General features: G+C 36.6%; 4 protein-coding genes across 5 annotated transcripts in view; 2 read left to right on the top strand and 2 right to left on the bottom strand.

The window, feature by feature from the left end:
- Nucleotides 1-21,071, top strand: part of LOC135688881 (signal peptide peptidase) — a 34,594-nt gene extending 13,523 nt beyond the window's left edge. The window contains exons 4-15 of one of the 2 annotated variants that reach the window (XM_065205932.2): nt 8,935-9,001; nt 12,235-12,333; nt 12,847-12,929; nt 14,739-14,827; nt 15,848-15,933; nt 16,399-16,469; nt 17,192-17,246; nt 17,979-18,036; nt 18,766-18,849; nt 19,331-19,367; nt 19,802-19,993; nt 20,877-21,071. In XM_065205932.2, coding sequence (XP_065062004.2) covers nt 8,935-9,001; nt 12,235-12,333; nt 12,847-12,929; nt 14,739-14,827; nt 15,848-15,933; nt 16,399-16,469; nt 17,192-17,246; nt 17,979-18,036; nt 18,766-18,849; nt 19,331-19,367; nt 19,802-19,993; nt 20,877-20,982 — 1,027 coding nt within the window. In that variant the 3' untranslated portion in view covers nt 20,983-21,071. Of the gene's footprint in view, nt 1-8,934; nt 9,002-9,693; nt 10,155-12,234; nt 12,334-12,846; nt 12,930-14,738; nt 14,828-15,847; nt 15,934-16,398; nt 16,470-17,191; nt 17,247-17,978; nt 18,037-18,765; nt 18,850-19,330; nt 19,368-19,801; nt 19,994-20,876 lie in introns of those variants that run through there. The other variant, XM_065205934.2, reaches the window with a different exon arrangement.
- Nucleotides 1,690-8,928, bottom strand: LOC148959538 (uncharacterized). The gene has a single exon (XM_089110334.1). It carries the CDS (start codon nt 8,120-8,122, stop codon nt 6,083-6,085), a length of 2,040 nt encoding a protein of 679 aa, XP_088966460.1. The 5' UTR covers nt 8,123-8,928; the 3' UTR covers nt 1,690-6,082.
- Nucleotides 21,072-21,737: 666 nt separating the features above from the next.
- LOC135688888 (uncharacterized) lies at nt 21,738-23,764 on the bottom strand. The gene is made up of 2 exons (XM_065205943.2): nt 23,558-23,764; nt 21,738-23,330 (listed from the first exon to the last, which is right to left on the bottom strand). Exons 1-2 carry the CDS (start codon nt 23,762-23,764, stop codon nt 23,124-23,126), a joined length of 414 nt encoding a protein of 137 aa, XP_065062015.1. The 3' UTR covers nt 21,738-23,123.
- Nucleotides 23,765-23,873: 109 nt separating this feature from the next.
- Nucleotides 23,874-24,987, top strand: LOC135688887 (apoptosis-enhancing nuclease). The gene is made up of 2 exons (XM_065205942.2): nt 23,874-23,984; nt 24,360-24,987. The coding sequence occupies exons 1-2, from the start codon at nt 23,969-23,971 to the stop codon at nt 24,950-24,952; spliced, it is 609 nt and encodes a 202-aa protein (XP_065062014.2). The 5' UTR covers nt 23,874-23,968; the 3' UTR covers nt 24,953-24,987.
- Nucleotides 24,988-25,497: the final 510 nt, after the last annotated feature.

Raw genomic sequence — 25,497 nt, 5'->3', positions numbered from 1 at the left:
AGCTACCAATAAATATCGTTTAATTGCCTAAAAATAAACTACAGAATGTTTGAAGCACACGGAAACAGCAAAATCACACCTTTGATAATCTACTGAGTTATTGATTTAAACTTTAACTGCTCTCTCACGCTTTTCCTTCACCAATTTAGCAACCACCTTCACTCTAATAACAAATTATGTAAAAAATCCTTCCCTAATACTGCAATTTTTCAATATTTTGCAATTTTTCCTTTCGCCTCACAATACATATATACTGCTGTCTTCTGAGACCCATTTCAAGTTTCTCTCAAAATGGCAAACGAGCAGGCCCCAATGGTGACTGCTCAATACTCATTCGATTTAATCCATGTTCCATAAAAAATATGTCATAAGTTCCCACACTTTATCTAAATAGACTACAATCCACTGAAAAGTTTCTACTGAATGTTATTGTAAATAGACTACAATCCTCCATAAAGTGTTTACTTAATGCTATTGATATTTATTATTATGGAATGGAAGTAAACTAGCCTTTCTTGGCGACCCCGCCAAAGCGGGGTCTTGCAAGGCCCACCTGGCCTGAGTTTCCATTCTTGACGACCCCGCCAAAGCGGGGTCTGGGTGGCCCGCCGGCCCGCGACAGCCCGAGCCAGTGGACCGCCGGCCCGCGGCACGCCCAGCCAGTGGACCGCCGGCCCGCGGCACGCTCAGCCAGTGGACCGCCGACCCGCGACACGCCCAGCCAGTGGACCGCCGGCCCCCGACATGCCCAGCCAGTGGACCGCCGGACCGCGACACACCGAGCAAGTGACCCGCAAGCCCCCGCCCAACCCTAGGTGCAAATTAGCAAAGAACGAACTAACGCCATCCCCAACACACAAAACCCCCTCACACAAAACCCCAACACACACGACCCCAACACACACGACCCCAACACACACGACCCCAACACACACGACGTGCCCCCCGCAGAGGCGTGGCTCCCGCACAAAAGAGGCTCACGCCAAAAAGAGGCTGTGCCTGCTCCCCCGCAGAGGCTGCAAGAACCACGCCCTCTCCCATCACAAAATTCTTCCTCAAAAAAAAGTGCAAAAAAGACTCGCACTCCTGCAGAATTCAGCGAAAAAATCACTCGCGCTCCTACGCGATTTTTACTCGCACGACTGTCACAGGCGCTAGAGGGCGGGGACCTTTTTTCTCCCCTCTCCTCCCCGCCCTCTAGCGCCTGTGACAGGAGTGCGAGTAAAAATCGCGTAGGAGCGCGAGTGATTTTTTCGCTGAATTCTGCAGGAGTGCGAGTCTTTTTTGCACTTTTTTTTGAGGAAGAATTTTGTGATGGGAGAGGGCGTGGTTCTTGCAGCCTCTGCGGGGGAGCAGGCACAGCCTCTTTTTGGCGTGAGCCTCTTTTGTGCGGGAGCCACGCCTCTGCGGGGGGCACGTCGTGTGTGTTGGGGTCGTGTGTGTTGGGGTCGTGTGTGTTGGGGTCGTGTGTGTTGGGGTTTTGTGTGAGGGGGTTTTGTGTGTTGGGGATGGCGTTAGTTCGTTCTTTGCTAATTTGCACCTAGGGTTGGGCGGGGGCTTGCGGGTCACTTGCTCGGTGTGTCGCGGTCCGGCGGTCCACTGGCTGGGCATGTCGGGGGCCGGCGGTCCACTGTCTCAATGTACTAAAATGCTACTATGCAAATAAGGGGCAAGCAACGGTGATCACGGTCGCAGCTACTTCGCCCCTGTTCGTGTGAGATCGGTTTAAAGGCGTCCTGCCAACGTCCCGCTCTTTTCTCCACTCGACCCCGTCCGTCGGTGGGAGTCTGGGATTTTGCCTCTTTTCTCCCTCTGTCTTGGTTTTCCTGGTCGAAAATCCTCAAAACAAACTTTTTTTCGGCGGAAGTTGCCTTGCTTGCGGACCTGATTGCCTCTCCAGAGAAAAGGTTACATCGGGTCGTTAAGCGTGTTAGGCTTTGTCAGCGAGGTCGTTAACCGCCACCTCTTTGTGCGGAGGGCAATTATCTCCGCAGAGTTGCTCTGCCAAGGCTCTGCTAATCACCGTCGATTTTTTTGGCACGAAAACGGTGCTGCGTCACGGCTCGCTTCTCCCTTCTGGATGGAAGTTTCGATTCGAAGTTTTGCGAATCAAAACCGGTCGAATGCGACACCTTTCTCCCAAAAACTCGAGACCGTACGAGCAAAAGTTATGATTGTCATGATTTTGCCCTGTACTGTAATGTACAGTACACCACTGTACGAATCCTTTGTGTTGGGGCTCTGGCTCGACCGTGATTGGTCGAGAGTTTGATCGTTATAAGTACTAAGAATGCGATCTCATTGTTTAAACTAGACGCTCATGCTTATCATGTTCGAATTTAGCTGTACCACTACTTTTTACATCACGTGTCCCTTCGTTTTGCCATCTTTGTTTACTTGGTGAAATCGAAAAAATAAATGTCAAACCCTCGAAAAACTTCTTCCCGATTTTTTTCAAAGGAGCGTTGGATTTAAATGAAAATCACACAGAAAACGAAAAATTAAGCTAACCAAATCCTGTCCGAGTGGGGGTACGGGCCCCGCCGTCCGCCATCATTGCAACAAAGAATTGACCGCTCAATAAAATCAACAAGAATTTCCTATCCACATGCACTTCACTGAGCATTCCAAACATACGATTGAAGTTAACACGGACGTAAAAATGCCGAAATTTTCGAAAATGAAACCTTACAAGAAAGTTTGTTTTGGTTGCTGACGATTCAGGATGTTTCCCTTCCTAATCAAACTATAGCATTGATGCGAGATCATTAAGTGGCAACCTGATTGTCAGTGCGGATCGTTAGCGATCATTAACCTTTCCTTCTGCAAAGCTCCGCGGTGAAAAACCAACTTTTTCGATTTGCTAAACTTGCTGCGTCATAGCTTGCCCCGCCGTTGTTTTACGCAGTATAAGTCGGTTGACAGCATTTTTATGATGGAAAAAACTTTCTTAGTCGTTTCGAAAACAAATTGGAAGCTTATCTTTACAATTTCATTTTGTTTGATTGCGAAGGATGCAGGACCTTTCCCTTCTTGATTAAACTATACAAATGAGGCGCGATCATTAAGCGTCAACCTGATTGTCAGTGCGGGTCGTTAGCGATACTTAGGTACCCATTAACCGTTCTTTCTTGAAAGAACCACTGTGGAAAGACAACTTTTCTGATTTGCTAAACTTGCTGCGTCATAGCTTGCCCCGGCGTTGTTTTAGGCATAAAAAATGACTACACTTCATTTTCATGAAGCAAAAATTGCCTTTAGTCATTTCGAAAACAAACTGAAAGCTTATCTTTAAAAAAATTTCTCCGTGACATTGGATGATGATTATGTTTACTTTGATACGTAAGGGCTATTCCTTCTATTCACGGTCGCTTTTGAGAAGAAGGGCGATATCCACTCATAGAAAGGCCCTTAATTCAAGCCAAAGGGGCCATAAGCTTGGTGGCCCTCCTATGACTGCCCCGTATGCAGTGCAATTATCATAGACCAGTTTGGAATGGCTTCGAAATTGCTTTTTTGCCAAGTTGATTAATTAGTTTTGCTTAACTCACGTACCAATAATCCGTACAGTAACGTGGCTCCAACATTAAAGAGGATCATTTAGCCATGCGGACAACACTCTCGAGTTAAATCGTCCACTATCGACTGCAATGTGAAGGCAAGCTATAGAACAGCGGGGCAAATCACTTCGGCCCCACTGGCTTATAATCTACACTTATTGGCAGTTTTAAGAGCATTTTACGTTAGAAAGGATATACCATCAAAAAAGTGCCACTTGAATTCGAAATTCCATTCCAATTGAACTTTTTCAACGAAAATAAACCCCAATCATGCGAATTTATTTACCTTTGAACAAATAGGAAGGGGTTATAGAAATTTTATCCTTTAATCATCAAATCGTCATTTACCAAAAGTTGCGTGGTGAGAGGTTTCAAAACCAACCCTTTTTTTAAAATGCCCTCCGATATTGTTCACCTGATGCCAAACGAGGACCCCGAAACATGAAATTAGCGCCCTTACGAAAAATTACTACTGTTAATCCAATTAAGGCGCGGTTAAAACTTATGAGGCGGAAATATAAAATTTTGTCTTCTCGAATAGGGAATTGCCATTGAGTGACATTTTCTAAACTAGCCACCAATTTCCAAAACTACTTCAAAGGGCCCTTCCAAAGAAGCATAATGGGGACCTGACTAATCGAAATTCTGCCTCCTATATTATTAAATTCGAAGTTACGAAACCATATATCTTAAAGTTTTATTGAACAATAAGGGATTCGCAAAATTACCAACAATAAAGAACCCTGATAATCACTGATCCAATTAAAATTAAAAAAGCTTTTATAAAGATAAAGAATTATTTTTTAATTCAGCATAAAACAAAGAAATATTGCGGATATTCCCTACATTTAAAAAAGGACAAACCGTGGTATTCTCAGTAATAAACCACCCTCTCTAAAAAGTCTCTCAAAATTTATGGGCACTTGGCAAACGGCAAAGCAATCCTTCACATCGACTCGCACTTCGTTAAATTAGCTCCAGATATCTGGGCACTTGGCACATACACAGCCATTATATCTATTATTGCTAATTATACATGAGGGAACAATGCTACTCAGGCCCTTGCAGTGCATGACATCAGGTCCAGATATCTGGGCACTTGGCACATACACAGCCATTATATCTATTATTGCTAATTATACATGAGGGAACAATGCTACTCAGGCCCTTGCAATGCATGACATCAGGTCCAGATATCTGGGCACTTGGCACATACACAGCCATTATTTCTATTATTGCTAATTATACATGAGGAAACAATGCTACTCAGTCCCTTGCAGTGAATGACCCTAGGTCCAGATATCTGGGCACTTGGCACAGACAAAGCCGTTACATTTATTATTGCTAATTATACATGAGGGAACAATGCTACCCAGGTCCTTGCAGTGAATGACATTAGGTCTAGATATCTGGGCTCTTGGCACATACACAGCCATTATATCTATTATTGCTAATTATACATGAGGGAACAATGCTACTCAGGCCCTTGCAGTGCATGACATCAGGTCCAGATATCTGGGCTCTTGGCTCACAAGAGACATGTCAATCATATTTGCTGATAAACAACGTCTCCATTACAGTTATTTGACAAATTAATTTATTCATTCAGGCTTGGAGGATTCACCTACATTTATAGTCAGTACAGTAACAAGGCTCCCACATTAAACCAAATAATTTGGCTACGCTGACGAAGCATAGGAATTTAGATGGATTTCATATATCCATTATCGAGTAGATTTCTTAGGCTAAGGCTTAGATGCATCAAATAACACCTGCGCGGTGCATACGGTCCACACGAAACTCCAATTTTTTTATATTTAAAGCAATGACTGCATTAGACCTTACTCATACTTTTGAATCAAAAGGGTCAAAGGCCTTTTTTGATACGATTTTTTAAACTAACCAGAAACAACAAACAATACTGCCAAGACCCTTCCAGCGAAAGAGTTCTAATTCTTAATTACAATTTATCACATAAAATATGTCACAACTTCCATCACTTTATGGAAATATATTATAATCCTCCTAAAAGAGTTTATTTAATGTCATTGTTATTTATTATTATAAAATAGAAATAAACTAGCCTTTCTTAGCGACCCCGCCAAAGCGGGGTCTTGCTTGGGTGGACCGCCGGCCCGCGACACACCGAGCCAGTGGACCGCCGCCCCGCGGCACGCCGAGCCAGTGGACCGCCCCCCGCAACACACCGAGCCAGTGACCCGCAAGCCCTCCCCAACCCGAGCTGCAAATTAGCAAAGAACGAACTAACGCCATCCCAAACACACAAAACCCCCCTCGCACAAAACCCCAACACACACGACCTGCCCCCCGCTGAGGCGTGCCCCCAACAGAGGCGTGGCTGCCGCCCAAAAGAGGCTCCCACCAAAAAGAGGCTGTGGCGTGCTCCCCCGCAGAGGCTGAGAGAACCACGCCCTCTGCCATCACAAAATTTTCCCTCAAAAAAATGTGCAAAAAACACTCGCGCTCCTACGCGATTTTTACTCGCACGACTGTCACTGGCGCTAGAGGGCGGGGAGCCTCCTCCTCCCCGTTTTCTGCTCCCCGCCCTCTAGCGCCAGTGACAGTCGTGCGAGTAAAAATCGCGTAGGAGCGCGAGTGTTTTTTGCACATTTTTTTGAGGGAAAATTTTGTGATGGCAGAGGGCGTGGTTCTCTCAGCCTCTGCGGGGGAGCACGCCACAGCCTCTTTTTGGTGGGAGCCTCTTTTGGGCGGCAGCCACGCCTCTGTTGGGGGCACGCCTCAGCGGGGGGCAGGTCGTGTGTGTTGGGGTTTTGTGCGAGGGGGGTTTTGTGTGTTTGGGATGGCGTTAGTTCGTTCTTTGCTAATTTGCAGCTCGGGTTGGGGAGGGCTTGCGGGTCACTGGCTCGGTGTGTTGCGGGGGGCGGTCCACTGGCTCGGCGTGCCGCGGGGCGGCGGTCCACTGGCTCGGTGTGTCGCGGGCCGGCGGTCCACCCAAGCAATTCAGCTTCTAGAATTTGGCCTTCATTTCCAAAAGTGTTAATTAAAATTGTTTCCTTGCCAATCGGTGATAAATTCAAAGCCTTTTTTACCGACTTACTCAAGTACGATCTTTGAGAGCAAGAATCAAATAACATTCTCACCTGACAAGTACCATCCTCTTTATCAGAAGGATTCGACACAGATCCTTGTGCTGTTGGCATGAGAAACTGTTTTTTGTTCATATCATGATTTACCAATAAATTTGTAGTGGCTGGTTGTTTAGGTATCATACCCTTTGATGAGGCCTTATCCTGTCTAGCAATTCCAGATTGATTTCGATTAAATCTCGAATTCCTATTGTTGCCACAAATCGAGGTATGATGTCGCCCACCGCATACTCTGCACTTGCCTGTTGTCATGCAATCTCTCGCAATGTGACTCCCCTTCATACATAGAAAGCATCTGCCTTTCTGCCGTAAAACCCTTCTTCTTGCAAATGGGTCTGTCACCGACGTGCACCGGTCCCAGAAATGTCGGCCTCCGCAAAATACACACGATGGTTCCCGCTCACCTTGGTAACTTGCTCCTCCTTGGTTATAAAAAACAGAGGTCGTTGATGGTTGAATCTGATCAACTTTTCTTGTATTCCTCCTGCCCTCAGTAAACGAATTTGCAGCCCCAGCCATCGTACTGTACTCGCATCTTTCTCTTAACTGCAACTCTTTTCCAAATTCCTGCATAACCCCATCCAGATCCCATTCTTCCGATAAATTTCTTGTTAATGTTATTCTCAATTCTGGCGAAATCTTTGACATAAGAATAGGTGTTACAAATGTTCCATAACTATCGGAATTGATTCCAATACCTCTTAAACTCCGTATAACGCCTTCCGTTTTATCGTATAGGGTCCTCAGCTGCTGAACGCTACTCGACTGTACATTCGGTAAATTTATCAAGGATTCCATATGGCGTGAAATAATTATTTGTTTATTTCCAAATCGTGATCTGAGCAACTCCAAAGCTTCAGTGTAATTCGCATTAGTTACATTAATGCCGGTTAACGTATCCTTCGCAATTCCACTCAAACAATTTAGTAGATACCGAAACTTGTCCACAGGCTCCAAACTTGGATGGCTATCAACAGTTGACAAAAAGCTGTCGTAAAACGGAGTCCATTTCTCCGGATCTCCATCGAATTTCGGTAGCTCGAGACTTGGGAGTTTACGTCTACATCCTTCTCCCGTTGATGATAAACGTGACGAAGACATAGATTCTGAGTTTTTCGATCTCTCTTTCTCATCACGACTGATTATCGATTCAATTATGCAGATAACGTCTTGTACATTGCTTTGGAATTCGCCCTTTTCGACGATTTCTTTCTCTATTTCTTCTTCATCTATGATGTCTTCAATTTTTTCGTCTAATGTTTCTATTATCCTCAATTGCTTTTCAAACGTAATTTTTGCCGAATTTAGTTTTGCGATCCATTCCTCGGTAGGATTCGTATTGTTATCCATTAGGCCATTGACAGTTTGAATAGTGTTCCGCACGTGAAGGCGATGTCCGCTTCGCGATTTCACCAACTTTCTCAGCTCCGCCATAACGTCAAAGTTCTAAATAAATGTTACTGTACAACTCTCTGAGTTCCCGGGTCACGGCACCATGTTGTGAAATTGAATCTGGGTTGTTTTTAATATTTAAACCTGTGTTTCGTCACCCTGGTTCGTGGAATCCAAGCAGATAACACATAACGAAATACAACCCAATTCCAAACTTGACTCCAATAATTCTCTCAACTCAAAAAGGCTATTTACAAAAGAATAATATATACAACGCAAACGTAACTCTATAATAACTTTCGTATATCAAACTTAGTTCATAGTTTGAACTCCATAACTCTTCAACGTAACATAACTCCTTTTCGCAACATAACTCCACAACTCTGTTCAACAACTACCAAACAAAACTCTATAGAAATAGAATAATGTCACGTGACGTACGCTAATTACAACACAACTGCCTCCTTATATCCCCGTGCTCCGGCGTCCATATTTGATGAGCCAAGCTTTGCATATCCGGCCCTAACTCTGCAATTATTCTTAGCAAAGAAAGATTTAAAAGAATTGTTAGTCAGATTCAAAAAAAACGATTGATTACTTTTTAAACATCTCTGGATAGCATTATAAGTAGTATATTAGTAACAATTGTTGTTCCGTGGATTTTCAAAAGGTACTAATAGTATTTATATAGACAGAATAACAGCCCTTGCAATATCAAATGCATTCAGAAGATCGTTATTTGATATTTGCTCTATATTTGTAAAAAGTAAAAGCGAGTCATTTTGCATCATTTTCAGTGAGTCATTCTGATTAACATTTAATCAACAAAAAATTGACTTTAAATGTTCTTTTAGGTATTTAAAAAGTATGTGGAATAGTATCCGTGGACAAAACGTGAATGAAGTACCAAATACAGCAGAGGTATAGCAAATTTTAATTCATCTAAAATCCTAGTTTAGAACATTCATTCTTCAATGTTTTTGCCAAGGAAAAGAAAGCTTTAATACATTCAAGATACTACATTAGAACATTTTTTAAGTACTTTTTAAAGAGGCGGGAGTTGGAATGAAGCCCATATTGAATTTGTTTATGAAAAAGGCAAATAATGCTTGACACGTACATTATTTAATGCCACAGACAAAGTTATACTGGTTTGTTCTCTTTAAAATTATTGAAAGAAAATCACTCTTCGTCAAAGTTTTTATCCATGAGGTCTCAATAAAACATGCACTGATAAAGGACCTGAAAATAGGTTTGTTTATTTGCAATTTACTGTTAAAAATGAAAAAGTTTATGTGTGGGATTTCGTGTACTCGCGAAAATGGGTGGTGCTTTCAAGCTTTGAAGTGTTCTCAGTTTCATACTTTTAAATCCCACTATAAACATCATTTCGTGGCCGCACGGCACAGTAATTACAGGAAAACAAGCATGCCATGCCTTGCATATCAAAAAAGTTACGGAAAAGCGTCTATATACTGTACATATACATATATGCGTTCCCCTCGACCCACCACGTAGTGTACTTATTCTTCGTACACAAAAACCATGATGTTGTTGTCGGCTGTCCAAAACACAAGAATCCTCGCCATAGCGAGGCCAGTACAGGGCACAAAGGTAGAGTTGTTCACTTTGAAGCAGGTGCAACTTTGTCCACGTGTTTAAAAATAATTGGTGTATGGGCCGGAAGTTTTCTCTTCACAAAGAGAAAATTTTCAGTCATAGAGAAAGCCCATGTTGCCAATAACTGAAATTTAAAGATTTTTAAAGATTAAAGCCACCAAATAAGTTGTAAGAGCTTTGTGGACTGTGTAACAAGTTAGCAGTGATTAACAAATTTACGCTTGTCTAACTACTGAAAACAAAGATGGCGGATGCAGATTTGGTTTCGCAAACGCTGAATGATACTGTTAATGCAACTTTGAATAACGCCACTGCACAGAACAGAACAGCCATGGGACGAGCTGCCGCAACACCCCAAGGACTTCTTGTTGCTTACTGTAGTCTTGTACTAATGGCCCTTATTCCGATATTTTTTGGTTCATTTCGCTCCATAGGCCACAAGAAGCGACAAAAGGTTTGTAATTATCAAATGTAGGCCATAGATCTTAACAAAGGAATCCAATATTCTAGTCATTTTCCACCCGCAAACCATAAAGGTTTTGTTCAAGGCAGTTAAAAGTTTTCAAAAATTGCAAAAGCTTGTCCCTATCGCAATTATAGTTATATCCTATTTCTAAATTATCTCTGCAACTTCTTTGTTATTTGTTGAAAATGACGGGAAAACTTCCAGTATATTATCACGTATCACATATGATTTTCCTTACCATTTTCAAACCCCTGTTTGTGAGCCGTGTTAAATGATTTAGATTTTTTGAGAAAAAATTGATTGATCTTTTCCACCAATAAATTGTCAATGTTTTTAAAAGAATTGTACAAAGTTGCAGTTATGCTCTAATTTATGTTTACAAATTGCTATTTTCATGCTCTTTGCTCAGTATTTCTTTTAAAGTACTTAGAATGGTTTAAGCCTTAGAATACAAGCAGTGATTTTAGAAATTTTTGTGCCAATAATTTATCATTTGATTGTCTAACCTGAAGACCCACATTTTTCCCAAAGAAATTTAAACGTTTTTTCTAAATTTTAAAAACGGTATCAGTGCTTTGAAACATGTTAAAACTTTGTCAAAGGAAGATAAAATATTTTATCTGATGAAGTTCTGTTTGATTGGGATTTGAATTGAGTGAACTTTTATCTTTTTATTATTATTACTAGGCTAGTGTTTATTTAGTTCACTGTTATGGCAAGATTTGCATATACCATAAAAGCTCGGTTAAGCTCCTGGGGGCTTACTTATATCTTCAGTCCTAGGGCTTAAATGAGAGGGGTGCTTATTAATAATTCAAAGTAAAACATATGATAAAAATGACCACATATAAATATATAAATATGTCATACAAATTTTTTGAACAAATTTTGCTAGCAGCTTCAAAATTTTATTGAAATTTATCAATTATAAGGTCCTCATCTTCAATATCAATATCATGGGGATCAATTGATAGCCCTGAGACATTTCTTAACAAATTTAATCCTGTTTTTTGGCAATACAGAGCTTGAAAATGGCTTTGATAAAAGCATACATTTTATAACATTAAAAAAAGCTTTTTCGTCTGACACTCCTCACAGCATGTCAAAATAAGGGTCTGGAAGACACAATGAGAATACATACCCAGTTGTGGGTTGAAATAGGCCAATCAGAAAAATGCAAGCACAAGACTGGTATAGTTGTCCAATCAGTGCTGCGCGCCTTAAGAAAAATTCCCCATGGAGTCCAAGGGACCAATGAACTCTTTCTGTCTACACACAAAATCACTTGTTTTAACATTGTTTTTAGACCTACAAGATTGAGGAGGCTGTTCTCTTTGAGGAACAGTTTTGTTTCCTATGTTAGAAGGAACATGCTGTTTTATCCTATACCCCAATCTTTGGATTGTGCATCCTACATAGCCAGAATCACACTGGCACGTAGATTCATAAACAACAGAACTAATGGAACAACATTTCTTTGCTGTCAATCCCCGTATTGTTTACAGCACTAGGAGAGCCCTTCCACCCATTCAAAAGGATTGCGCTCCTACCAACCAAAAAAGTTCCGCTATTTATGAATTTGCATAAAACTTGGTTGTTTGATGAAGAGGCTTACAGTCATCCAAGACATTCACTCTTAATCCAGGTCATATTTCAGATATTTCCCAAGGGGTTTGTAAATTTCAGCTGGGTGCATAATGTTCCAGGGCTTGAGTGCCTCCTGCCAAAAACCAGCCCCTCTGGGAAATAAAGAAGCTGGTTATCGATTTGTTAGACAAATTTTTAATATTCTTGATTTCTATCATAAAAATAATCTCTAAAGATCTAATCAAGAACAAATTATAATTATAATGAATAATGTAAAATAAAATCGCATTAGAACCCTCAGGTAGGCCTCTTTCTACCCTCTGCCATCAGCAGGATCCATTAGCAATTGAAATAAATATTTGAGCCCCCCTCCCCCGTAAAGAAACTGCACCTATGTATTGCACCTATGTATTGCACCTATGTATTGAACTATGCTGTTTAAAAGTTGTTTACATTATATTGATTTGTTTCTAATGTACAGGAATCTGGCGAGAAAATTGAGAGCATGAGTAAGAAAGATGCTGCTATGTTCCCTATCATAGCAAGCTGCACACTTTTTGGCCTCTACATTTTCTTCAAGGTATGATTGTTTGATAGTGCAGCTCTCTATGGACTTTTAGATTTATGATGAAATAACTGTCATGATAAATTTTAAGATTTATGAAAGATGTTTATTGAAACTTCTTCTAAACCTGGTCATTTTTACTTTGTCCTAGTTACTTCGTTCCTGTTTCTTGAGTTTCTTGATTATTGTCGAAAGTTATTAGTTTTCTTTTCTTTTTCATTTCTCTCTTTCCAACTCAGCCTGCCTGTCAATCTATTGATAGTAAGAATTCTCTCTACTGTTTCAGATCTGTGTTCCTCATTGTATATTTCATCTCACCTTTTTCATAAACCTTCTTTGCCTTCTTTTGTTACATTTCTCTCATTGCTCTTTCCTTGTCTGATCTTCTTTATATGTCTTTCCTTTAACTTTGAAATTTGGCTCAACTATTTCTATCCATCCTGTAACACTGTATCAACTTTCTTGACCTCCTTAAGAAAACAACAAAAGCCAAATTTTTTTCTTAGAAATGAATCTTTTTCTTTGCAGATTTTCGGCAAAGAGTATATTAACCATCTTCTGGCATTGTACTTCTTTGTACTTGGAGTCATGTGTTTAGCAAATATATTGAGGTAAGGAAGTTTACATGAATTGATCATGCTCCTTAACATTCGACTTGGGTTACTTTGGAAAGCAAAAAAAGTTTGGTAGATGTGGAATGCTTTAGTTATCTTGGCTAGGAGTTTTTGAAGGGGAATATTGCAATAAAATTTAGTTATTGTAAATCCATCATAAATCTATCATGAATTTATTAAAATCCAAAAAAGACTTTTTGTTTCAGCAAGTACACTCCCTTCACGAAAGTATCCAGACAGTTCAAAATTGATTGCTCTTTCAGACAAAGAAAAATTAAGGCTGACGATAACGACTCTTTGACTAAGTGATAATAATTTTTTGAGAAACCCTTCCAAAATGAACTAAGACACTACAATGTTATAAAACTTCTGCACTTTTCATCTGTTATGATTTTTTGTTAAAAAAAGAAACCTTTGCACTAAAAGCCTTATACAAATCCACTGATGTCTTTGTGCATTCAATAATATTGGCAATTTAGAAAAATAAAGCTTTACATTAATAATATATAGCTTTACATTTTGTGCATCCATCATTATGGTAAAACATTGCTGCTACCATCTTGAGAAAAACAATCTCAAAGTTTGCTTACATATCTGACGGGTTAGCTTGTTTGTATTTTGGAGCTGTTTCTCTATGTTTTATCGTATTACTCAGAGTAAGAAAAGAGACTAAGCCTCCAATTCTAAAGTTTCCTAACAGAGCCTATCATTACCCAAACTACCCATAAAAGAACCCATAATTACTAAGAAGACACCGTTTTCAAATTAGGGAGAATTTTTATGTCACAAAAATAGCTTTAAAACATGTAAAATAGAATCAGCCGAAAAAAGGCGCCAGAAATTTTTCAATATTCTTTAGGCGTTAAAATTTCTACAATAATTTAAAAAAATTGGTAACATTAAGATACATTTTTTCAGCGCATAAAGAGATCAACAGTCATCAAACAGCCAGCCTAAATAGCTTGAAAAAATTTGAGGTTATTGATAGAAACGTTTTCATGAAAACTTCGTTAGAAATTTGTAAAAAGATTCTCTAACAACAGATTTGCCACTAAATCGAAGTTGTCCAGATACTTTCCAGACAGAAGTGTAGTTATGAAGTTGTGTAGTATGTTGAATAAACCTGTCAGATGTCATGTCAAATTTTTTTTGTGCGCATCACTTACAAAGTCAAAATTTCACATTCATAAAGAGCATGCAAGAATTGGTGCATATAGTTTTTGGATAATTTCTTTGGCCTTTTTAGTTTTTACTCATGTTAAGCCATATGAGTCCATAAAGTGAATTTCCTGACGTAAAAGGCTGGGTCTACAAATAACTTCAAGCCCCGATTTAGGCATGGATGCACAAGCTGTTGTGATAATTGACAAAAGAGAATCTTGCATGAGTTTTGGTTCACACATTTTGACTGGATAATTGTAACATCTATTTTTGGCAAACAGGAAACCTTTGGGGATCTCCTCTTATAACTCAGGGCATTTATTTCAACTACATGTTTTCTGCTGTTCAATTGTGTGTTCAGGACATGGTAGCTAGAAAATCTATTTCTGGTACTGCTTGAAGGGGTTAGCTATATGCACATAGAAGTATGAGACTAAAGGGAGGGGGACAGTAAGAATACAGAAACAAGAACCCTTTTTCAGAAATACGCCTCCTGACTTGTAACTTTCTGAACAAATTTGTGTTTGATGCCAAGTAAAACTATATGTTCATATATCTGACTGGTTAAAGTCTTCAAATTTGAATGTAATTAAGCTTACAGGCAATATTTTGATATTTTCAGCAAGTTTATGTTTTTTCTTCCAGGCCCATTTTGAATCTTGTTACACCTGACTCATTTCCGAGGTCAGATTATCACATCATGTTAACTGAAGGACAACCCCCAGAGCAAACAGGTAATTACCGTTATCTCTTAATAATTGCAAATTTTTACTGTTAATATTGACTGTCCAGGAGATCAAACATAAAAACAAGTTAGCTTCTTTTGATGTACTTTTGCTTTCCTATTGGGTTAAACAGAGTTTTGCATTTTGAAAACTGCCTTTTTATCCTCATTTGGTTTGGTCAGCACCTTTGTTAGAGAATTTTTTGTGGTCCTTATCCAAGGTAATCTCGTATCCTTGCATATATGACTATGCTATGTTACTCATATACAAACCTTTGTCATCTACATACATACATGCATAAGCTATGTGAGCCTGTGCAATGGAAAAATAGAAATTGGATAAGTTTATATGTCATTAAAATCACTTGTTGGATTATATTTTGTGCATTGAATTCTACACTGCTTCAACGTTGCATAGCTTTTCCTTTTGTTTTTGCTCCCTTGTGGCTATGATGGCTTTTAGGTCCTGCATATCATCTTTCTCTAATGTTGAATGTATCATTAAATATCATCAAAGGTTGACATTACATCTTTTAGTTGCTACTTGGTAACCATACTATAATAGATGGACTTTGTGCCACTTGAAAGCAAAATTTGTACTGGATAACCAATTGAATGCTTATCATATGGCAAGGCACTATCTATCTGGAACGAATGTCTGGTATAAAAAGATAGATCTCATAGAAAAAGCTTTTTTACAACAAGTTACTAGTAATATGTAACTGCAACCAAGTTTATCACCACCCATTGTCACCATACACCTTATCTCTCCCCATGTTAACATAAATTACTTTTTAACAAACCAAAATAATCTTGGGAAACAGATCAAAAGATAATTGTTTTGAAAGACCCTTTAAATTCTTGACTCTTGAGAAAATTCATTTTTATCAGTTACTTCTTCTTTTGAGAAAAGTGATTAAAAATTAGATTCTATCTACAGATAGACAGATTTATATATCACATCAGATCCTGTACCAAGACTAGAATTTTCTGTTTGCACAACCTGATTGTGTCCTAACTTAACTTTTAGAGTATCTAAATTTCAAGTTTGATCGAGTTGATCTGATATGCCTTGCCATCTCCAGCATCATTGGTTTGTGGTATCTTGTTAAGAAGGTTTGTACCAAAACATTTTCTACCTGACAATGGGATTCGTAACTTTTTGTGTCTTTGCATGGTTGGATGGCAGCCCTTTTTTATATACCATTTTCCTATCTCAAACCAGTGCCTTGCAAAGTACCTTTAAATTTTCAGTAGTCCATCAAACTTCTGACTCAGCATAGTGGATTTATCTTGCAATCTACAAACAAGTGCAAAATTATAAAAATAGATAATTTAAAATTTTTGCATTGAAGGTTGAATTCAGTTTTGAATATTTTTAAATAAGTGTAGAGATTGTTAGAGACCTAAAGAGTGTTGCTTGCAGAAAAAGTTAATGTTAGATGTCCTTAAATTGATGTCCTTAAATTGAAAGTTTTATATAAAATCCTTAAAGATATTTGTTTGAAAATTGAGAATTGAATCAAATAATGTCAGATCATTATAATAACTTTTTGATTTGACTTGCATTTGTTTTTTCAGCACTGGATTGCTAACAATGTCTTTGGTCTTGCATTCTCTTTGAGTGGAGTGGAGCTTCTGCATTTGAACAGGTATTTTCACTTTTTTCTCATTGCAATAAAGAGTTCTGTTTTCAATAAAGAGTTCTGTTTTTCTGATTGCCCCATTTTGATCCACAACTGGGTATATGTTTTCATTGTGTTCTTTCGGACCCTTATTCCTGATGTTTTATACTCTGAGTATTGTCAGATGAAAAAAGTTTTGGTTTGCTGTGAAATGTTTGCTTTTTTCAAAGCCATTTTCAAATTCTGTACTGCCAAACAAATTTTCACATTCTGGCATTAATTAGATCAGTGTTACATGATATCTTTTTGACTGATATTTTCAGTTTCAGTCTTTGATTTTATCCTACTCTACAATTCACAACAAATGATTCTAAAAGATCAGATAAAATTTTCAAAAAAATTCATTGGAGAACTGTAGCTTTGTTCAAATTGATGACTGTACTTACCAGGGAAGTATTTGATTTGGATGATTTAATGATTTAGAGAATATTTGTTCCATTATCATGAAATAAAATGAAGGCTTGACCACTGTCTTTTCTTTTCTAGATCAACCTTTTCTTACTGAACTTATCCCTCGTATATCTTTTACTTGTTTCAAAATGGTGACAGCAATGAAATATATATTTATATTTTCATTCAGTACATTTCTTGATTTTACTTTTTTTCTTGAGCCTCAAACCTTTCTCTAATGTAAAGTTTTAAAAGTGAGATTTGTGCATTGTTGAAAACAATTCATATGATTATTGTAGCTTTCCAATTGGATGCATTCTCCTTGGTGGTTTGTTTGTATATGACATCTTCTGGGTGAGTTCTAAAATCCCTTTTATTTTTCTGCAGTGTAGTACATTTCAACAAATATTGAATTTTTTTTCTTATTTTTTTTATCAAGACAACCTGAAGACCATGTTTAGAAACAAACACCCATTTGATGTTAATTTCCAAATACATCTGAACCATTTTAAATCTGAAGTGAACTAAGCCATTGCAATTAAGGCCATTTCCCACTTACTTTCTTTCTTATTCATGCTTTCTCAATAACAACATATCTGTGACATCCCCTTACATCATTCAAAGCATCACATACCACAGTCCCTCATACATTGTTTACAACTTTATTCACATGTGTCAGGCTTACCACATTCTTATTGAAGACATTATTTATGCACATTTAGAAAACTGGGGGGGGGGCCTATCTATTTTCCAGTCCTAGAGGGAAGGGCTTATTTGAGAATTAATAATTCAATGTAAAAAAAACTTCACTTCTCCTCAAAATCATGTTTCAAGTTTCTTAAAATCGATCAATCATATGTCTTCATGGAATGTAGTCTTTTCAAATTTTTCCATGGCAAGCCTTTTTCACTGGATATCAATCTATGCCCATTTTCACAGTATTTTGATGCCAATTAGCTTTTAGGTGTAAACTTCAAGAAGTAGAACATTTGATTAGTCAATCAATTTTATCTTTCCTTGTGATTGTGAATTCGAGGGTTTGAATGAATGTGTCTCATTTCTTTGTGTTTTTTCATTGAAAAACAGGTGTTTGGAACAGATGTTATGGTTACAGTTGCCAAATCATTTGATGGACCTATCAAATGTGAGTTTTGTAGGATTAACTTTTTTGTAATTAATTCATCATTTTCTGTATCAACTGTTGTCTTTGATTTTACTTACTTTGCAAGAAAGAGGAGAGAGGTGCATATAAGATCTCTCTAATGTAGCATAAAGAGGTGCTTATAACATTTCTGAGAGAAGTATATCAATCAGAAAATTTGTATCTATGTATATTTATATATATTTTCACAACTTTATATGTATAAACAACAACTAAGAAAATATTTCTTGTTCATCATAAGAAAATTTCATTGATGATTATTCGAATCTTAAGCATTCAGTTTAGTTAGAAAGGGGATAATTTTTGGAAGAGATGGTGCTTATTTGTGGACCTGATTATAAAATTTTAAACTTTAGGTTAAGATGCTTATTTCATATATATGCCTTGAGGTAAGAACATAATAGTAAAAACAGGATTCTCAATGTTTTAACTCTTTAGGTATTTTGATGAAGCTTACTATGTGGTTGTTTATCTGCTGCATTGACCTATGCTTGTTTTTATCTTCTGCTTTCTGTTAGTGTCTTCTGCTTTGTACATAATGGGGTTTAGGCTCCAAACAAACACATACTGCTGCTTTTTCTATTATGCACAGTAAAGCTTGTCTCATTTGAAGACTGTCAAATGAATTAGTAACCTATCTTGATAAGCATTCATTGTGAAAATTTACTGTCACTAATTTAATATGATTGATAATATTGTCTTTTTTGGTAGTGGTTTTTCCAATGGATTTCTTAGAGCATGGAATATATGGTAAAAATTTTGCCATGCTTGGCCTTGGAGATATTGTCATTCCAGGTAGGCATGTTTCTGTTTTGTGAGAAGTTCAAATGTATCCAGCATTCCAGCCAACACCCCTTTACATTTTCACACCATGGATTTTAAGCTTGTTTTTAAGCTGGTGTTGCTCTGTACTGTTGCTCTGTTGCACCGTTGCTCTGTTGCACCGTTGCTCTGTTGCACCGTTGCTCTGTTGTTCAGTCATGTTTAGCAATGTTGAATAAAATTTGAATGGAATGAAAGATGTTCACAACTCAACGTCTTTATGATGTCTGGTGTTGCTTTGTTTTTTGCACCCATCTGCACGCCACAGCATTGAACCACACTTTTAAGCTACCTAGAAATTTCAAACATATTAAACACAAAGGAATTATGTATTACGGTACTTACTGTAGTATTGGCATAACATTTCATTCTTTTGCAAGGGCATCTGATATATACTGTTAATTAGGTTCCACTGAGAAAGTCATTTATATTCCTTTTTTTCAAATCTCTGCAGGGATTTTCATTGCTTTGTTGCTTAGATATGATTGCAGGTAATTTAGCTTCTTGTTTATATTGATATAATATTATTCTTTATGATATACATGATATTTTATGATACATGATATTTTATGATACATGATATTTTATGATACATGATATTTTATGATGCATGATATTTTATGATGCATGATATTTTATGATACATGATATGATACATGATGTGATATGTGATATGATGTGATATGATATGACATTGTATTGTATTATGTTATGTTATGTTATGTTATGTTATGTTATGTTATGTTATGTTATGTTATGTTATGTTATGTTATGTTATGTTATGTTATATTATATTATATTATATTCTATTATATTCTTTCATGTTATGTATATTTTGCCATGATATTTCAATTTTTACATGCTCTCATGTTCATTTTACATTACATTTCACTGTGCTTTGTATGGTTGATTATTTTATTTGCAGTAAGCAAGATGGAAACAGAAAGCCATTTTTCTTCACAAGTTTCTTGGCTTATTTCCTTGGTTTGGTGATGACAGTTGTAGTCATGCATTTCTTCAAAGCTGCCCAGCCTGCATTGCTTTATCTTGTTCCAGCCTGTATTGGCAGTGCAATTATTGTCGCAATATTCAAAGGAGAAGTTTCAGACCTTTTCAAGTATGTGTTAGTGTGTAAGAAAAAGTGCTGAAAATGTTTTAGTAACAACCTTCCAAAATAAAGCCACAGTTATAGCATCTGGCTGGTTTAGTTATCCTTTACATTTGCTTGGATTTTTGGCTAAATTTATTATAACTTTTATGATCTATACAAAATTGCATCAATATGTCAAATGTTTTATCTCAGTATTGACCAGGGAGCACAACAAGCTTTTTCTTGTAAAACTATATTCCTAGTTGTTTATTCATATTCTGAAATATTTTGAGGAACAGTTTTATATTCAGTTGCAATGTTTTGTCCAGTTTCAATTCATTGGAAATATGTCGTCCTTTTCTGCTGGAGAATTGCACATTTAAAAATTAGTGCCTTGCCATATGATGAACATTCAATTGGCTATCCAGTACAAGTTTTGCTTTTTAAGTGGCAAAGACTTACCAGGATGTTTCTTGATGTTGCCTATGGAAATATGTTGTCCTTTTCTGCTGGAGAAAATTAGTTTGAAAATTTGAAAATTAGTTTCCTTAGTTTTCTAATAAATTTATCCAAAAATTTACTTTGATTGAAAAATATTTTTGATATTTGCCAATCACAACCTCCAGAAGAAGAATAAATTTGAAAGATGGATGAACCAGATGAGCTTGAAACAGTTTTCAACTTTATGTAATGGGAACTCTTCAATACATTATATACCAGGTGTTACAAAGTCTCTCTTTTTGGTCTCGGCCGGAACCAAAAGTTTGTGCCGATGTGACTTATCTTTGAAGTTGCTAACAATTTCAACTCGAAAGGTTTTTGATTTCTTGAGGTAACTGCTTTTGTATTTTTAACTTATGCTTTTCTAAATTTTATTATTTGAAGCTAACTTTTTAAATAACATTTTCAGATATGAGGATCACCCTGAGGAAATGATCAAGAAAGATGATGAAAGTTGTTCAAAAAAAGCTGAAGTGGAAGAAGATTCAACAGATGAGGCAAAAAAGGAAAAGTAAACATTTCCCGTTAACATCCTGTTGTATAGATAGTAAATTGAATTTCACTGTTAGATATCGTTGGATTCAAATCTAAAGTATTCAATATATATTGTTGTGTTTTTTTAGTGTATCACTTCAATTTTACACCGTAACTATGGCTTCACTCTTTTATCAGAACTGTTTGTTTTATAAAAAAGCAAACTTCCTAAATATAAATCCTATTATCCTTGACCTTCTATTCTGTAAAACCATTCAGAGAACGACTTTCTGTCATTCTAATTTGTGGAAAATCCCTCTGGTTTTTTTGGTATCAGATTTGATTATATGATATCCTCAGCTCTTACAACTATATTTTGGTGTATTATATTTTTTGAAAGCCTTGTTGGGGAAATTTTCATGGTTAATCTTGTTTTTTTCATTATAAAAGGTGTGTCATACTCAGCACGCTTACTATACATTCCTAGTAATTCAAGCTTCATGTTTAGGTATCAGATAGCCTTATTACAGAATCCACTTTTCCCTATACAACCAATCAAATAAGCAAGTATTTCTGTGATGCCTGGCAGAATTAAATACTGAATGTAAATTTTTTTGGATTTCTACAACCAGAAGCATCTACTTGTCAGATAACTCCAACAGTAACTTCATAGACATTCTCACTTTGTTTACAAACTCTGTTTTTTATTCAAATCCAGCCATTTTAAAATGAACTATGCCAAACCAATTCACCTATAAATCTAATGAAAAATAATAGCCTTAAAAAAACCTTGAAGTGAATCATATGTCTTTTATTCAGTTTAGTAGTGCTAATATTTTGCTTAGCATACAAGTTCAAAGCTAATTTACATACGAATTACTTTAAAATTAGCCTTGAAAAAGCCTGATATTCAACTGTGAAGTGCACATATAATAATAATCAAATAATTCCAATATTGATGCTCTTTATTCATCTGCACATGCAGAGAACCTTGCAAATCCCTCACAAACATTAAATTTTCCCCCTGATCTTTCAAACTAAAATTAAAAACATCACTCTGTCTCTATGAATTGTGTAATTTTCAAGTTCAAATGCTGAGAAGGAAATAACAATGGAAATGTTTCTTGTTTTCTAAAAACAATTTCTTTGGTAAGAGAAAGGAATGAATAACTGTTGAATTCTCTTTCAATGATTTGCTTCAACTATTGCCAATGAAATTAGTTAGGCATGCAGAAATAATGTAGATTTTTTATATCTTGTCACAAAAAATTACCAACAAAACCAAAGGTCAAAATAATTTTCCATTTGTAGTATCTATGAAAATTATCTTAAAAATTCTAAAACTTTCATTGCAGGCCTGTGAGAGATTGAGCTTTGTTTCAGACAATGTCAATTCTTACAATGAACAAAATGTTAAGAGTAACTATACAAAAATCTAAAGAAACAAATATTTACATAAGAGTTGCTTGTGCATCAGTGAGAGTTTACAATAAGCAGCTTATTTCATGTCACTTGTTAACATGGTAGTATGCATGTGGTTTGCAAAGGTCTTACATACTTCTACATGTTTTACCAAGACACATTATTAAATTAATCCAGGCAAGCTCTGTATGGTAGCACCAATACATCTTAAATTATGCTATTTCAGAAATATGTGAAAATTAATATTCACTATAACTAGATAACATTCACGCTAGAACCTGTTCAAGTTCTGAAAGATGGCTAAGCATATCTGCTGGCATTTTATTGAAGATCATTTGAAGATTGAAGTGTATTTTCTATGGACCTTAATAAATTTGTGTTGATATTATTAGCATTGAATATATTGTTTGAGGTTTTTTGACCTATCCTCTATTTTCTAGAATTAAGTAGGTATAAATTTTCTTTTAATCAGGCTAGAGGTTTTTTTGGCCTAGATATTTTTATTTGAATTAAAAATAATATTTCATTTAACAGATATCAGATGGTAGAGGATCTTTTTTATTAATTAAAAAATTGACAAGAAAGGTGACATAAAAAGTTTCTAGAAAGGTAAACTCTTCCATGAAATTTTTAGGAGGAAACTTTCAGAACTGCAATACCCCCTATTCAACATTATTTAGAAAATTTACCTTCTACTTTTGAATATTTTTGCATATTTGATGCAATTATTGCCATTGTCTCAGACAATTTTAAACAAGACTTAGCCCAAAGAATCTCTTGCACTGTATGAGTCAGCAAATTGATGCATCTCATAAACTGATCCTCTTTCTCTTCTAATGTATTCCTTTGCCATCAAGGTATTTTTCAGCGATAAAAATAGCTGGTGTTTCCTTTCTTGCAATAACTTCAATTTCTCCTCTAGACCATGTCTTTTTTCCTTTACATTTGAAAGTTCTTTTTCAATCTCCTGCAATTAAAAGATTTTGCCACGATCAGTATGTATTAATAATTTAATATCTATCTGATTTAATATTTAAGATCAATCTATATTCCAGAAAACTTTGTTCATCAAACTTAACAGATAGCTATTAAATCAAACACATTTTCAAGAATAATAAGATTATTCTGAATGATTGAATTGCAAACATAATAAATTCAAAACGATAAGCGAAAATAAATCATTTTATGACTGACCTCGATACGGGTCATTTTCCGCTCCCTTTCGAGTGCTTTCTTTTCTTCAGCTTCCTTCTTTTTTCGTTCAATTTCTCGTTTCAGTTTCAAAACAAATGCCGCTTCAACAAGCTGATCTTTCTTTCGCCTCCATAAAATGTATGGACGTAGAATTTTGCAATTTTCTCGCACATGCCGCCGTCCTTCCCCAGCAATTAATTCTGGCATCGTTTTAACGTTGATTTTGTGGCCAATATAGGGTTAAACTGGGACTATAAAATCTGCAATATAACGACATTCCTAACAGGCTGGTGATGCTTCAGCCATTACTAGACAGCCTCTTTTCAGTAAAATAGAAGAGCAAGATTGAGTATGCCTCTACACGTGTCGATGTCATGAGGATGGAAGGGACTGCGTCTCCCGGATAAGAAAATGAGAAACGTTGAAGGTACGTAGTTTATTATAGTAAGATCAGTTTACTCGATAAATTGCTTCAATTTGTATCTTTTTTCGAGATCTCGCCACATCCCTCATTCTACACCAAGGCTACTATAACGAACGTTGGCGTGAATGAAGAAACTGTTTTTTTCTTATTGGATTCTTTCTGTATGTTTCCCAGCTAACTTCACTGTATAAAGCACTGTTTTAAATTGAGTCTTTGAAAAGTATTCCAACTAGCGCCAGACCTTGAATAATTATTATAGTTATTATGAAAATTGTATATTATTTTTATATAAGTAAGGCAATATTAAAGTTTGCCTGACAAACTCATACATACAAACAAGTCAAGTCAAAATTTTCTTTCCTCCCTGTTATTATTTAGATGCAGATGCTTCCATGTCCAGTAGATCAGACTTTGTTGCACTGGACTGTGAAATGGTTGGAGTGGGAGTTGGAAGGCAGAGTGCTCTAGCAAGATGCAGTGTTGTTGATTACCACGGAAATGTCAAACTTGACTGCTATGTAAAACCAGATAAAAAAATCACAGACTACAGAACAAGATATAGTGGAATTTTGCCCTTTCATATGAAAAATGCAATAACATTCAAAGAGGCTCGCACAAAGGTAAAAAGATTGTTAAAGAAGAAGCATCTAGTTGGTCATTCCATAGGAAATGATTTGAAGATTTTGCAACTGCGACATGATCCATTAAAAATTAGGGACACATCACAATTTCCACCACTTCGTCTGATGGCTGGATTACCTATTTGTAAAACACCATCTTTGAAAAACTTGTCTAAAGCACTTTTTAATAAGGATATTCAAAGTAATGTACATTGCTCCATAGAAGATTCAAGAACTGCAATGAATTTATATAAATTGGTTGAGGACAAATGGGAACTTCAAGGTGCTTCAGGTTCTGACAGATGTTATTTAGATGATGTTTTTTGGCCAGACTTTATAAATATGAACTAGTTAAATTTTCAACTGGAAATTGAAGTTTTCTAGCATTTCAGTCTTTTTTCTGCCTATCTTTCTGTGATTTTGTTAAATTTGGGATCCGCATGCATCATCACATTCATGTGAAATCTTCCTTTATTTGGTATATAAATTTTTTACATCTAAGGCAATAGATTCTTCGTTTTTATCCTTGTTACAGGAGGTGCTAAAAAGCAAAGTTGAAAAATAAAAATAGAAGGGGACCTTCCCATCCTCTTGTTTGATGCCATTGGACTACAGGGCATTGTGGCTAGGCAGGACACCAGGAGATTACCTTTCAAATGACTTTGTAAAACCCAGGACACTATTTTATGTTAATTAAATCTTTGGTGAAATAATCCCTCATTTATATGTAAACTCAAGTTTATAGTTATATATCATAGACTTTGAGGTCGACAATTAGAAAAAGGACCCTGTGAAAGGAGTACCTGAAGTTTTAAAGGAATGAAGGTCATATTAAAATTTAAAGTTAAAGTTGTTTGCGAGCAAGAAGTTGACCGCCACGTTTTTCGCTAACTACA

This window comes from Rhopilema esculentum, chromosome 9, assembly GCF_057945365.1.
Source record: "Rhopilema esculentum isolate cy_ngs chromosome 9, ASM5794536v1, whole genome shotgun sequence".
Lineage (NCBI taxonomy): Eukaryota > Metazoa > Cnidaria > Scyphozoa > Rhizostomeae > Rhizostomatidae > Rhopilema > Rhopilema esculentum.
The sequence above is the reverse complement of the archived record's forward strand: the minus strand, read 5'-3'. Positions and strand labels throughout refer to the sequence as shown.

Bases quoted from the DNA above. Each gene is read 5' to 3' on its own strand.
- LOC148959538 (XM_089110334.1), bottom strand. From the start codon at position 8,122: ATGGCGGAGCTGAGAAAGTTGGTGAAATCGCGAAGCGGACATCGCCTT.
- LOC135688888 (XM_065205943.2), bottom strand. From the start codon at position 23,764: ATGCCAGAATTAATTGCTGGGGAAGGACGGCGGCATGTGCGAGAAAAT. The intron at 23,331-23,557 runs GTCAGTCATAAA...TTTTAATTGCAG, and splicing joins GGAAAATGACCCGTATCGAG to GAGATTGAAAAAGAACTTTC.